Raw genomic sequence first — 16,405 nt, 5'->3', positions numbered from 1 at the left:
AACATATGTATACACATATATATATATATATATATATATTCTTTCTCCTCCCAAAATAGAGTTCAGGCACTTTATGATTATAAAAAGACTGTGAAGGCATGCTTTTGAAGTAAGTTGGAAAAAGCTAATATCTACAAACGCAAGCTTGGACATTTTCTGTGATTAGATTTAGTTTTATTAAATTTAAACTTAATAAAGACAAAATTTAGTTAAATTCATTAAATTTAGTTTTGAGCTTCCTAATAGGCAAGATAAAATATAAAAATATCATAGTTTTATTACCAATTAAATGAAACATGTTAGCTTTTCAGGAGAAATGAATGGTTTCATGGAATTAAAATCTAAAGCGAATTTTTTCACAATGAGCTTCATACAAGGCATATTGAACAACATAGTCAGTAATGTCTTCAACAAAAATATCTGAAAGTTATTAAGCATTATTTACATCTTTAAACCTTGTTGTGACCTTTAAGAGATGAAAAATAGAGAGCTATTAACATGTAATTTAGAAAAAAGAAATTCATCAGGAAGATAAACAAAGTCACATTAGAAAACTAATTAGAAAAATTAGATCTAATTGTATGCAGATATGTTGCTAATGACTTCTTAGGTGATACAAAGACACTATCAATTCCCTCATGTGGTCGTCTGACAGGAGCTATGCAAAGGATCATTCTAAGCTAAGCTCTCTGGTGAGAACCTGATAACCTATGTCATTAACTGAAGAACTCATTCTGGTGTTTGGGGCATTGGGCCGGCAGGTGGCAGAGTTAATGAACTGCTATGAAAGCGGAGACTCCCTCCTCGCACCTGGAGGCTGTAGACTGCTGGAGAGAATATCAAAAGAGTCTGTGCTGACACTACTAGAAACATGTGGTTTGCAGCCTCAGTTTAGCCCTCCTGACATTTCTATTTGGGTTTGACCAGCTTCTTTTTTATTCTCCTCATTGAACAACTGAAAAGAGAAAAGCTACTAGATGTTACTTCAAAAGTCCTTTTGTCCTCCTCCCCAAACTTCACCAGATCACCACTCACGGGAAAGCCTTCTGCTCACCTGCACCTGCCATAATGTCTTCTTGCTTCCTTGCCAGCTTTGTTTTATCCGTTGTCTTCAAAATCACCTTTTCTACTCACTCTTTTCCATCTGCCTTTAAAATAACTAAAGTTTGTCCCATCTTAGAGAATAGTTTTCAAGCCTGTCTAGCTACCATCATGTCTCTCACTTTCTTTTCTCAATATTTGGGACCATTGTTGTATATTAAGAGTCTCCACTTCCTCTTGACCTCTGCCCTTCCAATGGATCTAGAAGTCAATAAATTATTGGAAGGGCAGAAACTAGCAGGGAGTGAAGGCTACTTGCTGTGATCTCAGTGCCCTTCAATATTCATGCATTGAAGCTTAATCCCAGTGTGATGGTGTTAAGAAGTAGGGCCTTTTGTGAAGCGATTATGTTAGGAGGACTTTGCCTTCATGACCAGGTAAGTGCATTGTAAAAAGGCGGGAGAGAACTAGCTTGGGCCATTTTGCCCTCCCATCAATTCTACCAGGTGAAGATACAGGACCTTCCTCTCTCCTGGACCTTCCTCTTCCCCCTCTAATTTTCTACCTCTTCTTGGGGCTTTCTTTTTCTGAATTCTCTTAATCAGCTTCATTTTCTCCAAAGTTCTGCTCTTGACTAGCTTCTCTTTTTTTCTGTATCCTTTCTCTTGGCAATCTCATCAAATTTGATAGTTTTTACCCTTTCCTACTTGTTGCTGATGAAGCTCAAATCTACATCTTTTTCCAGATATTTGATATATGGGATCTTTCAACTTCATTTTCCCATAGCTACTTCAAACTCAATCACTCTAAAGCTCATTTTTCTTTCCTTTTGGTGCTTACATTTTTATTTCCTATTTGGTTCTACAGATGGAATCCTGAGATTCATATTCATTCTCTCTCTCTCTCTCTCTCTCTCTCTCTCTCTCTCTCTCTCTCTCTCCTTCTTTCCCTCTTTCCCTCTCTCTTTCTTAGAACCAGTCTCTAAATCATACTACCTGGAGTCAAGCCCATTTCCCTCTATTCCTTGCTCACTGACACTTCCTTCAGTAAAGCTCTTATCTCTTGACTAAACTGATTAATTAATTACATTGGCTTTCCCTCTACCACCTCCCCTAACCCAAAGTGGCCTTCTACTTCCCATCTGATTCCTTTACCTCATCTCTTCTCTCTAAAACACTCAAGACTTTCCAAAACACAAATATGTTCATGCTCCTCCCTGCTTACAAGCCTTCCCTGCTCATCGTGCTTGCAAATCAAGTCCTTGGCTTGATTAGCACATCCTGTATAAATCTAAGCCCTTCCTCTCTTTCCAGCTACATCCTTCCCAACTCCTTTCCTGAAGCATAGATTTCAAGATTCACAATGCTTAAGCCAGGCGAGGTGCTGCACACTTGTAATTCCAGCATTCAGGAGGCTCACGAACTGAACAGTTCACTGACAGCCTCAGCTACTTAGCAAGGCTCTTCACAACTCAGTGAGACCCTGTTTCAAAAATTAAAAGACTAAAAAATAGGGCTGGAGGTGTACCTCAGAGGTACAATGCCCCTGGGTTCCATCCCCAGTACTGAAAGAAAACACACAATGCTTAGCATCATTTACTATATGAATGCTTCTATTCATCTTCACTCCCTCCCCTAATGAAGGGGACCTTGGATGTCACCTCCACTGCACGGCCTCTATGAGATGCCCTTCTCTTCTTTCTGTGACACAGAAAGGGCTAGCCACACTCTTCTCCGTCACCTTTGTACCTCATGCCTACTCTGATGGTTGCATTTAGTAAATGCAACCATATTTACTATATGGTAAACTTCTTAGGAAAAGGGCTGTATTTTATATATCTCTGCTCCTCAGTGGTTTTAGCAGAGGTCTGGCCCAGAGGAAGTGCTGGCTAAACATTTTATTTCATTAACATAGAGATCTAAAGAGCCAGGAAAGGTGGCACACATCTGTAATTCTAGTACTTGGGAGGCTGAGACAGAAGGATCATAGTGTTGAGGCTAGCCTCAGCAACTTAGTGAGACCCCGCTTCAAAAATAAAGCATAAAAAGGGTTGGTGGTATAGTTCAGAGGTAGAAAGCCCCTGGGTCTAGGCCCCAGCACACACAAGAAATAGAGATCTAGACATCACTTCTTTACCAAAAAAAAATCTGTTAAAAAAACATGAAAATAACAGATAGTATAGATAGTATACTTATTTACCTGGGAAAGTGAAACATTATTCATTTAAGTTATCTCCATTACTTTAATATCCCTATGTCACATTAAGAAGTCTAGGCATAGTTTCCCCTCTTGAACATACTAGCAAATTACTTACAGGTCTTTCCTTTTTCTCTTTGCCCTTTATAACATACAGATTATAAAGTGAGTTAGAGCACCACTGAGAATAGAGGAACCTGCCTCAGATTATCCAGTGGCTGCAGAATATGCTAAGGAAAGGACGTGCAACTTGTACCATGAGCTGTGGGCACAAGTGCTCTTGTACATTTTATCTTAATGACTCTTTTTAGCATGGCTGATCACCCCAATCTTTTGGGTCACTCCTACTCTAGACCTCTAGAATTCAACAGTTTCTGATTTTTCTCATTCTTAACCACCCTCGATTACTTATAGAGCAGGTACCCTAGAGATATCTGGCCAACGTAATCTCTCACTATTGAGCACAACCTTGATGAAGGACTCCTTTCTTATTTTGTTTGATCAAGGTACTTCTTTCTGAACTTATTTTTCTTCACTGAGAGACTGATGTATAGTTTTCTCAAACTAGATTTGTCTGTGGGGTAGCACCTTTGAATTGGATGCTTACTTTCTCTGAAGAAAGAATTCTATTACACAAGTATGCTTATGAAGGTGGAGTTGCTGAGATGCAATGTGGAATCAGACAAGGTAAGAAAACAATTTGATCCAAGATTTCCAGGGAAATGTGGAAAGCACGTGAGCTGGAAGTGAAGATTCATAGAAGAGGCTTCTAGGGGTTTTCAGAGGGTTTTAAGTGTCTGCAAGTTCAGAGGGAGGGAAGTTCTTGGCAATTTTAAGGTGCCAGACTGTGTCAGGGTAATTGGGCTGCTGAAGTAAAGGAAAAGGACCCAGTACCAAGGTCAATAAATAGCAAGGACAGGCAATGGGTCACACACACAAGTGTGGCAATCACCCAGAACTAAGGCAAGAGTTGAAGCTGAGAGGAAGACAACAGGCTGTGAGGATAGGTTTTTCGTGGCAGAATAAAACCTCATAAGAGCTTCTAAATGATCACAAGTGAAGTTGGGAAGAATATAGTGGGATCAGATGGTAAGAACCTCACATGGGGGGAATATTCAGGGTGGAAGGGTCACGTGTTTTCTCTCTTATGTGAAATCTATGGGGAAATTGGGATACAAGAAGGACTCCAAATGGAAGATAGACCCCAGTGGAGCAATGGATAGGGTATAGTGAAGGGAGGTGGAAGGGAAAGACTTGATGAAAGGAACACTCCATTGAGGCTGCATGCATAATACAAAATTATCAATATCAATCTCAATATCATGTAAGGGGAAGGGGAAAGGGAGTGAGTCAGGATTGAGGGAAAGCTCACCTACAGTAGTGTGTTTCTATCACTCTGAAGTCCATTGCAGTGTGTGATTACAATCACCAGTGCAAGTATGTTTAAAACCAGGCATGGTGGCTTAAGCCAGGCATGGTGGCTCACACATATAGTCCCAGTTCTTGAGAGACTGAGACAGGATGATTACAGATTAAAGGACAGCCTCAGCAGGTAGTGAGATAACCCTGGTAAGACCCTGTTTCAAACACCCAGGTCCAATCAATAGTACCACACACACAAATATGTGTGTGTGTGTGTGTGTGTGTGTGTGTGTGTGTGTGTGTATCCCTTGGTTGAAGAAAGCATCTAATACCAAGGTACAATGGTCCTGGATTTACTTTGAATTAATTTTATGGTCTAGGGTATGTCAGGTAATTTCATTTTTCTGGATCTTAGTGTTCTCATTTGTAACAATGAGAAAGTTTTCTAAAGACTATGATATAGCTGTGCTTTTATCTTAACCAAGAATTTTGTTTTTATCTTATGCTGCTAGGTTTTTAGGGCAAACAGCTTCACTTCATTAGCTGATTTCCTGCATTTGCTCAAGGCTTATCGGCTGAGAAGGGTACTTCTCTAGGGTGACAGTTTAATAAAAAAAACTGGAAAGTAAGTATGCATACTATCTCCTTGTCCTATGAAACACTGCTATGGAATAAAATATGACAATGAACATCATTCTAATTTTATAAATAAAACTGAGATGTACATACCCTATTTTCCATAGTCTTTTGTGTATTTCTTTATTAAAAAATTACTAAACATGGGTTTTTATAATTCATAAATTCAATATGAATTATAATTCATATTGAATTTAATAATTCAATAATAATCGCATATTTTTGTCTTTTCCAATAGATTACTATTACAATCCATGTACCTGTAAGTACTTAGATATTTCATCTCCCTTCCAACAGATTACTACTATTGAGAATAGTAGTAGTAATAAGGAACTATTATTGTAATTTCTATTAATTTAATTTATGCTTCTAGTGCCCAGAAAAGTTTGTGATTCATAGTAGACACAAATGTTCATTAATGAATTTCTTTACTAGAAAGCAAATAATTTTCTTGGTAACAAAAGAAATTGTTTCCTACAAAACCTTGTGCTTCAATTGCTAATTAGGATTTTATCTGAATTATTTAGATAATTGGTATTTAATTATTCACACTGCTTTAAATCTGCAATGTGCTAAGAAGCAAATAAAACAGACAATTTTAAAATTGATAAGTGGAGATCTCTGATCACCAAGTTTCTGTTTAAAGCAAGAAATCCTTTTCATAAAAACATTAATGCTCTATTTATACAATGATTCTGTCAGTATAAGAAAGCATTTCTTCACATGAGACAGAAACAAAATTGAAATTATAATTTTTCATGTTAGTTGAGATGTAAAATGTAGACATTCATAGAGAATAATTAAGTATAAGAAAGAAGTAAATGTTTCTACATAAATGTAGAATCTAATGATAAGTCTTTAATGGGTAAGACAGCGATCATTTTGACAAGGCTTTATGTCTTGCCTTGACTATGGGTTTCAACTACCATTTCTTGAAATTTGACAGCCTTCTCCTAGTGAGACGTTGCTTCCAAACTAATATCAGAACAGTATGAACTGTGAGTGCACCCAGTACCCAGTGGTTGTAGGTGCTACCAAACTCTTCTCTCCTCAACTGTGGCCCCCCAGCCTCTGTGGTCTGACTAGACAGTATGCTGAAAATATGGTTTCGACAAATCTTTTTATTATGCCATCACTCAACTCACTACCCAGCCTATTAACAAAAATCCATAAAATGGTCATTGTATATATGAGCTCCATTGATCACACAGAGAAAAATTGTCATGCTTGAAGAAGACTGTCTACAAGAGAGGAACATAAAATAGAAACTGCCATCACCACCTACCCTATGCAGGCCAGCTCCTTATAAAATTTGCCCCAAGGTAAACAAGCATCACAGAGTGATGATATGGCAGAAGAATCAAGAAGAGTTCAAGTTTTCTAAAAATAAAAATAATAAGCTGGGTGTGGTGGCGCACGCTTGTAATCCCTGTGCTTGGGAGGCTGAGACAGGAGGATAGCAAAGTTTCAAAACCAGCCTCATCTACTTAGTGAGGCTCTCAGGAACTTAGTGAGACCCTGATTCCAAATAAAATATAAAATAGGTCTGGAATGTAGCCCGGAGGTGGAAATCCCCTGGGTTCCATCCCAGTACCAAAAAAAAGGAAAAAGAATATATTTTTTGTTGCATTTGTATTCCACCTTCATCCTATGTGCATACCAGCTATTCACTAAATACTAACAACTTAGAAAATGGGTGTGATTAAGCCCAGTCAACGTAGGAAAAAACAAAGATAAACATTCATAGGTATCAATCTGAAGCCACTTTGACTAGAAATAAATGACTTTTATATTTTAACTACATACAGGTATGACAGCAATGTATACTCATAATCACCTTGTTTATTCAAATAGAGCATTGATTAAATTGAGTACTTTTACCAGGTGTGGTGGTACACACTTGTAATCCTAGCATTCAAGAGGCTGAGATCGGAGATCACAATCCACAGACTGCCTCAGCTACTTAGCGAGGCTCTTTGTAACTCAGTGAGACTCTGTTTCAAAAATAAAAAGACTAAAAAAATAGGGCTGGGCGTATAGCTCAGAGGTACAATGCCCCCTGAGTTCTATCCCCAGTACGGCAACACCAAAAACAACAACAAAAAGAGTATTTTAAAAAAAAGAAATTATGTAATTCAGTGTTCAAAAATCACCTTGTGAAGTATTCTAAACGTAAAAAATTGATGTTGAAGGGCCTACAGTACACAGGTAAATCTGCTGGAGAGTCAAGATGATGCTGGAACAAGTTTTTTGGGGTTTTTGTTTTTGTTTTTGTTTTGGTGGTAGTACTGATGTTCCTGGAAACCCTTCTACCTCTGGGCTACACTCCCAGACACCTATTTTTTTATATTTTTATTGGTAAACAGGGTCTCTTAAGCCAGAAAGGCTGGCTTTGAACCTGCACGATCCTCCTGTCTCAGCCTCCCAAGCGCGAGGATCACAAGTGTGCACCACCACGCCCGGCCAGAACAAGATTTTATTTGGTTGTGAACAATTTTTTTAAATCACAAGTTAAGCACTTTGTATCTACCTGTGGCTCTTCTTTCCTCTAGTCTGCCTCCTCATGCTAATGATATACAATCTCTTGAGCAAAGTTGTCATTAAACTAAACATATTAAATCCAAGTGTGTGCTGTTTAAGCAAAAAACAAAATTCTGGGTTTAAAACCTGCTCATCACAAGATTGTTAATTATACCAAAATTCTCCTGATCACTTTTGATTGCAAAACTGAAGGCATCTTCAACTCCTCTTTGTCCCTACCTTCTTGCTATTTAAAATTTTCCCATAAAGCATTTACTTCCCAATTATATTGACAACCCAGTACCTAGAATTTTACACTAACTTTTTTTTTGCAGTACTGGGAATGGAACCCAAGAGGCATTGTACCTCTGAGCTTCAGCCTATGTGTTAGTCTTTATCTCTGAAACAGGGTCTCGCTGAGTTCCAAAAGGCCTCGCTAAGTAGCTGAGGCTGCCTGTGAACCATGATCCTCTGGTCTCTGTCTCCCAAATGCTGGGATTACAAACATGCATCACCATGCCTGACCTCTAACGTTTTAATTGTTAGTTTTCCTCTTTTCTCATACAATGGATTTTTGTATATACTTCAGAAAGAATTCTCTTCAATTATCTTTGAATCATGTCAAACTACTTAGACATGTTTTTCTGAAAACTAAAACTCTCAGGCACATGCTTCAAAATTCTTCATTTTTTGTCTTTCATATCCACAAAGACTCATGGAACCTCAGAATAACAACTTACTTTATTACTTCCTAACTCAGACCCTCCACTTCAGCTAAAAAACCCTGCTTATTTTTCCCTCTTTGGACAAACTTTCAATACTACTTTTAACTTTTGCAAATGATATTACCAAATATAAAAGCAAAAATTCTATTCCCTCTAGCTTTTCTCTACATAATTACACCATCAATATTTTCTTTTGATATTTCCTAAGCATCTATAAACTCATGTTTCTCAATGTCTATACTGCAAGGATTAATTTTTACTTGTGCTTACTTATTTTACATGTGTTAGAACTGAACTCTTGAGAGTGTAAACTACTTAATAACTGAGACTTAGCTTTCAAATTTTCTACATATAGTTTTATGTAGTAAATGTTCAAGAAGAGTTTAATACTGGCTATGAAGGCTTTCATTTAAACTATGTATTCTTTTTCAGTACTGGAGATTGAACCAAGGGGCATTCTACCTCCGAGCTATACCCCCACCCCTATTTTATTTTGAAACAGGGTCTCACTAAGTTGCAGAGGGCCTCAGTAAGTAGCTGAGGCTGGTCAGGAACCTATGATCCTCCTGTCTCAGCCTCCCAAGTGCTAGGATTACAAGTGTGCACCACCATGCCAGACTAAACTCTATACTCTTATCTCTACATCTACAAGGCAGTGTAATGTGCAGTGTGGAAGGGAATTCATAACAGGCTGAGTGACCAAGAAAGGTGGCCAGGAGGGAATTTTATGATAAAGGAGTGTGAAAATATATTTAATCCTGCTTTATTCAAATTTTAACATATATTATTAAATTTTGAAGACACAAACCTGGGATGCTAAAATATTCAAAATCCCAAAATCTACTAATAAGATATAAAGGCAGATTTAAGCTAATACATTTATAAAATACAAAAACATTTCTAAAAAGAAAAATATTTGATTTTGAAGAGAAGTCAACATTTTTCACATAAAATATAATTTTAAAAAATGGTTGTAGCCGGGCGTGGTGGCGCACGCTTCTAATCCCCACCCTTGGGAGGCAGAGACAGGAGGATCGCGCAGGTTCGAAGCCAGCCACGCGCGCTGGCTTAGGAGACCCTGTTTCCAAATAAAAATGTAAAAATGGGTCCGGTAGTATAGCCCGGAGGTAGAAGGGCTTCCGGGAACCCCAGTACCACCAAAAAAAATTAATAAAATAAAATAAAAAATAAAAAAATAAAAAATGGTTGTGCCACAATGAAAATTTAACTAAGCAAAAGTCGCCTTAAAGTGAATATTTTCATAGAGAAAGCAGTATCACTAAACCTTTGTCATATTACTACTCAATTGCTTATGTGAAACAAAATAATGAGAGAATGGCTTAAAACAAGTGAAAATATTCAAAAAATTCCCCGAATAAAAATCTCTTTGATATTACAAACTTAAAGGATATTCTTCATTTCACTTGCTCAATGCTTTGAATTTTATCAACTAAAATTATTTTAGCTATTGTTTTCTACAACTTTTGAAATGATAAATTTGGATTTTTAGTGAGAAATCTGCATTTTATCAGTAGACTGGAATAAAGTGTCCTTGGCCGAGATATTCTCAGAAGTGGCTATTTTTGTTCTCTATGCTTAACACTTTTAAAGACACACATTCCAGGTGAACAGCTTATTCCAGTGTACATTAGGATTTTATTTGAAGATGAGGCCCTATTGCCTCAGTGCTCCTCTTCCTCATGGACAGATCTTTCTCAGTGCTTCTCTAAGGAAGCAATTTATGAACAATTTGTGGACAGTCTATTGCAGGTAGCTTCATCTGTACTGATTCTCTTTTATGTCAAAGAAACTGACCATTGTCATGACCAGAGGACAAATGCCACACAAATGACATGATAGAAGATTGCAAACAATGCAAAAGAAAAGAACAACTAGATTCTGCTGGTTAAAAAATAGAAAAACACCCCAAAGCACTTCAATGTGGATTAATAAAGGAATATAAAAACAATGAGGGTACTCAAAGGATAGACGTCCCATCTATGATTTTGAATTCACCAACTATGAACATGAAGGTACAAGTCACATTTAGCATTTACTATACTAGATTGGTTTCTAATAAAAAAAAATGGTCAGTGAGAAATTGATGAGGGATAACTTATTTGGAAAGAAGAGGTGAAGGTCACTGGAGATTCCACAATTTCTCAGCTCCAAATTGCCAATATTCAGACAAGCGGGCTTTCTTGCTAAATAGCACCCAGATGGTAGGGACGACACTGACATGTGGTCTTAGCTGCTGTTTGACAGGAAACTGTCACCAGGAGGTGACCTCCTCACTCCGAAAGCAGGGAAATTACTAAGGGTTCCAAGAAGGGCCTGTAGGCCAGTATACCATTGGTCCCTGAGAAGCAGAGGGCAGAGCCTCAGGAAAAACAAATTTCCAGCTGGAGCTTCCACAAAGAACTTTACACAAATTTCTTTACAGATTGAAGGAAAAAAGCAATGTAGTTTTCTCAGATGTTATGTCTAATAAAAAGAGAAACTAATTCCCTTTAAGGAGAAACAAGACAACATATTAAATGGCTACGTGGATGATGTAATGCCCTGTAACAAAACAAAGATCAAAGTTAGCCGTGATGTTGTTCTGTGATCACAATGCAGTCTGAAGCCCATTAATAGGATGGTGTGAAGACTGCCTCTGCCATACAGCACCAGTCAGAAGGCTTAAAGAAAACAAAGTAATCCAAACTGATATATAGGTAAAATTATTACTCCTTCCCCAGCAAAATTTGTGAACACAAGTACAGTTAGTTTCCCAAAACCATAATTCTGTTTTCAGAAAGCAGTCCCTATTACAATATTTTTAGCAAAGTAATCCAATTGGAAAATATTTAAGACAAGAAAGTCTTCCCTCTACTCCCTTTCTACCCCAAATAAAATATAACAAAATATGGGATATAAATCTACTATGTAAAAATGATGAAGCATTGCATCTTCCTGAAGGAAAAACTTAACACCTCTAATTTAATAATCAATTACCTAGCTGAATGGAGGGAAAATTGTTAAATATTTAAATAAACCACATTCAACCTAGATTTCAGTCCTTTGGAGACATCTCTCCACTGCTGAGATTTCACACATTTTTAACTTATGTTTTTAAAATGTTCTGTCTAAGCACTAGAGGAAATAATATTAAACATTTAAATGTGAAAAATTAAGATTAAACATTAAAACACAAGGAATTAACTTCTGAACTTAGATTTGTGTCTTTAAAAAGTAATGAGTTGTGTTCAAAAGAAGGCACACAGTTCATAATTTAAATCAAGCTTCAAAAACAAGAAGTAGGTATTAGAAGTCATAATATGACAGCAGTAAGTTTTTTCAAAGAGCAAAGTCTTAAATAATAATTTATAATTCTATATCCTGCTTTGTTCATTCTGACAACTTGGTACCCTTTATAAATTAAAATATCTGCTTTCATTAACAATAATCATATAACCATTCAGTAAGAGCGCTTCTAAATTTTTATAATCAGACTTCACAAAAGTAACTTAATATTGTGTGAATATTTTTAAAGGAAGCCATGTGTATGTCCTTTCTTTTAATAACTTGATTTTTAAGAAATAGGAATGCAGCAAAATAAACTGAACATTCTCTTCCATGTGCCTGCTTATATACATGTGAATTATTGTGTGTGCCAATTTATAACCACAGCCTCAGTTTCTTTATAGACCTACTAGGGAAGATAAGAATAGATGAGTTCAGATTCTCTCTTTATCCAAAAGTCCACATAGGCTAAAGTGGAGAGCATAAAGAAAATTTTTACATAAGAAAATCTTAAAGAATTCACATCTACAAGACTCTGGAAAAATTAAAGCTTTTAATCTCAGGTCAATCTCTTTCATTTTTAAAAGCCATTTTAAACTTGATATCTGCCATCCTTTTATTGTTAATTTATAATTGGTCTAACTTAAAATTCTGAACAACAAAAGTCATTGTTAGAAGAAAAAGACTAGAAACCAAGATTCAAATCCAAGAGGTTTTTAGTGTCACTTCCTATAAAACAAGAAAATTTAGTGAAGAAAGTCAGGAAATTTGGATAATTTTAACCCATAAAGTAAGAAATAAATAAATAAATAGTTCCAGTTACTTGCTTTTTCTTTGTATCTGAGGTATCCTGGCATTAAAAATATAAATTTTTGATACCCTGAAAAAGATGACTACCTTGATTCCACATTCCCAGAGAAGTTTTGGATGTCAACAAGGGCAGAAGAGGACAAACACCTACAACTGTTCAAGACAAGACAAAGCTTTCAAGTCCAAACCATGGGGCAGTGATTTCCTTTTTATTAATCACCCCACCTGGATTAGCTAGCCCATTAAACTTGGAAAATCATAGCTGGTCACTGAAGGATAATTTAACAACTTGAGCGAATATGCCTGCCAAGCACAAAGTCGGACTGTGAGGGTAAACCATCTTGTAAGTTTAAAATCTACAGCTGGACACTTGGCATGGAAGTTTTGCCTCTTCTCTCCTTCCTAGCCCCAGAAACACCAGGGGATATGGTGTTGCTGCGGTATACTTATAAAGAGAATGAGGATCGAGAGCAATGCCTGGGTGGGTGTATACCAAGAAAGGTAAAGTCTGTTCCCCATAGTATTAGAAAGAAACAGGGACCACCGGATGATCCCAGGAGCACAGCATGCAATGCCCTGGCTTTCTCAGTACTCGGCGTCCCCACGGATTGCGCCTACCTTCCGTGTGTACCGCGGAGACATAGGTCCAATTGTAACGTTTGACTATATCAAGCATCGCCCTTGCCTGCAAAGTGTCAGAAGGGACAACCCTCAGGAAGTACTTGTACAAAGTTTTGTCGCTCAGGTCGATGCTTGTGGCAGAATAGGCTATCTGGGGGATGTCAAAGAGCTGGAGCAGGTTCTGGACTTGAATGGCTACCGAGCTGGAGCCTGGGCCGATCACGCCAGCAATGGGCTTCTTAGTCCTGCCTGGGGGGAGGGTCTGGCCATCAGGCAGGCACCGGTTAATCCCATCCTTCTCATCTCGAATGGAAATCAGCGAGTCCCTGATGAACTCGATGCTCTGCTCCAGAGCCACGGAGGAGTGCCAGCAGGAGTCTCTGATCTCACTGCCCAGGGTGATATTGGGCAGCAGGACCGGGTCCGCATTGATCTTATCCAAAGTGTGGAACATGGCCTCCACCCTCTGGATGCCGTACTGCTCCCTGATCTCCCCACACTTCCTCTCGGGCACCTTCTCGGCGGGTGGCTGGTGGTGGACGGAGAAGAGGGCTCCGATAATGACATCTCCGTCCATTCTGGCCACCGAGCGCTGGGACGAGGCTCCGGCCAGCAGCACTTTCCTGCCGGGGCTTCTGGGGAGAAGAAGGAACATTTCCAAAGAGATCGCTGCGAAGAAAACCCAGAGGAGCCGGACCATGGTGGTGAGGAGCAGGGCACAGCCCTCCAGCCGCGTTCCCCCGCAGGTTGCACCTGCAGCTCACCGGCTCCGGGAGCGCACCACCGGGCTCCCGCGCTGCCTCTGGGGCTCGGTGACCCTTACCAACAGCGCGGGTCCCACGCCGTGGCCACCTCCGCCGCCGCCTCCTTCCCCTCCACCTCCTCCTCCTCCCGGACTTCCACGACCGTCCCCACGCCGGAGAGGCGTTTGCGGGGGGTTCGAGGCCCCGTTCTTCACCGGTGCATCAATGCGAATTGATCAAGAGTTCAATGGACGCCTTCGTCGTGTTGGCAGCAGTGAGCTGAACGCTGCTCGTAAAAGAAGGAGAAAATCAAATCGCGGTCATCGGAGGACCTGTGGTTTTACTCTGGGGTCAGTGATGCGAATTGTTGCTCAGACCGTTTCATGTCAACACACCCTGATAGGGCTGCGGGACTCAGCAGCTGTGGTCAGTGAGCTAGTGGCGCATCCCGCTCCCAGCGCTCGCCTCCCGCCCCCGCGACCTGCCCCCGCCCCGGGCTCCAATCTCTTCCCTGTCCCCTGGCATGTCTTCTGACTTGGGGGCGGGAGGGGGACGCCGAGGAGAGGAAGAAGAGGGGGAGGGCGGAGCTAAGTCCTTCAACCTAAGAGAACTTTCCGAATTTGAAAAGATCAACTTTTCCCCCCCAGAGAAAAATTGGGAAACTCCTCCGTGTAAAGGTGGGAGCGTTACTTTAAAATGAACGCGAAAAAGAAGTGCCCCTTTTATTTTAACTTTGAGTGGTTGAAGAGACCCTGATATGCAATCCAAGTAGTACATATAAATTAGCCAGCCTGTGGGAATCCATATCAGTTACTAAGGCAACGCCCGGCAAAGTCTCCATATATTGGAGTTTGGTATGTCCCCCCTCACCCCCGGCAAGAAGTCAGGCTTATGTAGATGTCCGAGGAGAGGGTAACTCGTTTTACGAGATGGGAAGAGGGAGTGCGGAGGCTCCCCTGCACACACCCCACCCCCTATAGATGCCGGGACCTCTCGGCTTTACATAGTTGCTCGGAAGGGAACGGAACGCAGGGAGCTTCTGGGCTGCTTCCTCCGCTGCAGCCCGAGCCACGCTGCGTTCAGTACCCTGGACAGCGCTCGGTCCTGCAGCCTGGACCATCCCCTGCAGGGCTGGCCAGGGAGGGATGCTTTGACAGGTGAATTGGAATCTCTTGACCCCCTTGGTTCATTCAGCCTCCCTCCTCCGCGTTCTTTACCCAGAACACACACATGCACACGCACCCCCGCCACACACACGCGCGCGCGCGCACACACACACACACATACACACACACACACCTCCCTCCCCTCACGTCCCCACCATCTCTCCATCGCTTCACCTCGCAGCACTTCTGCAGGTATTTATTCAAGCCCAAATGGTTCAGAGGCAGAGGCGCCAAATCTCTGCCGCCTGCCAGGATGAAGTTGGCTCCCTCTCCCGTCCCTCCCCAATCTCTTTCTCAAGGTGAGAGTCAGACGAGAAAGGGCTATGGGAGCGGGGAGAGTGAGCACACAGGGGGTGAGACCAGCGGCAGGAAGAAGCCAACCCAAGCACCCACCTCTCCCAATGCTTTCTCGGCATGCAGGACTGAGAGAAATAAATAAGCCAAGATGCGCCTGGGTCCAGGAGGGAATCCAAGAGATCGGACCGTATCTGCCCTGGTGGGTAGATTTCACCGCGGGGAGGTGTCTGCTCACCTGTCTGTCCCGGGGACATCGACTGGAGACGCACCTTGGTCGGGGTAGAGAGAGCTGTGGTCCCAGGTCAGAGGACCCCAGCCGCCCTCGGTTCGCAGACGCCTCAGCTCTAATCCAGACGGTGCGAGGATGCGATCTGGGCTGTACACTAGTGCCCTCTTTCTTCAGCACTATTTTACCGCAAGGGAAAGGGGGGGGAGGGGAAAAAACAGGTCACCCAAGGCTTGTCTATTATTCCCTGCATAAAAAAAAATCAGTCGTTTGATAGAGGGGGAAGGGAGAGAAGCTAGAGAGATGTAGAACTCTTATTTCCTGTACTACCTACCGCAGAGATCTTGAAGAAGCTGTCAGATACATGAAGAGACAAGCCTGGTCATAGGAGTGAGGAACTGCCCAGGATGCTTTTGAGTGGATATCTTTGCATATATCTCAGAGACTCGAATATATATTCATTCATTCTCTCTCTCTCTCTCTCTCTCTCTCTCTCTCTCTCTCTCTCTCCCTCCCTCCCTCCCTCCCTCCCTCCCTTCCTTTTTCTCCCATACCCAGGAAACTAGAATCTAAACACACATGTCTGGCCACCCAGGGGAAAGCTCTATTCCTAGGTTGCAAAGGGAATGGGGGAGAGGGGAGAGGCTTAGGGAGTAGGAGGTGGGGCATGCACATTCATGATCAAAGTAAGCTAAATGAAGAAAAGCAAGTCATGGCTGCCCTTTTGAGGTCAAAATGTGACTAAATAGAGAGTGTGCCAGGTCACATGAAAACACT

The 16,405-nt window shown here is 40.8% G+C and overlaps 1 protein-coding gene across 3 annotated transcripts in view; it reads right to left on the bottom strand.

Annotated features, from left to right (window-relative positions):
* GRM1 (glutamate metabotropic receptor 1) overlaps nucleotides 1-14,106 on the bottom strand; it is a gene marked incomplete at both ends in the record, with an annotated part of 393,668 nt that extends 379,562 nt beyond the window's left edge. For 2 of the 3 annotated variants that reach the window (XM_080700547.1, XM_080700548.1), the window contains one exon: nucleotides 13,194-13,896. In XM_080700547.1, the coding sequence (XP_080556673.1) occupies nucleotides 13,194-13,896 (703 nt within the window). Of the gene's footprint in view, nucleotides 1-13,193 lie in introns of all 3 variants that reach the window. The other variant, XM_080700546.1, reaches the window with a different exon arrangement.
* Between the last annotated feature and the right edge of the window lie 2,299 nt (nucleotides 14,107-16,405).

The sequence above is a fragment of the Muscardinus avellanarius genome (genome assembly GCF_963383645.1).
Source record: "Muscardinus avellanarius genome assembly, chromosome: 8".
NCBI classification, from domain to species: domain Eukaryota; kingdom Metazoa; phylum Chordata; class Mammalia; order Rodentia; family Gliridae; genus Muscardinus; species Muscardinus avellanarius.
This window is presented reverse-complemented; position numbering and strand designations above follow the sequence as displayed.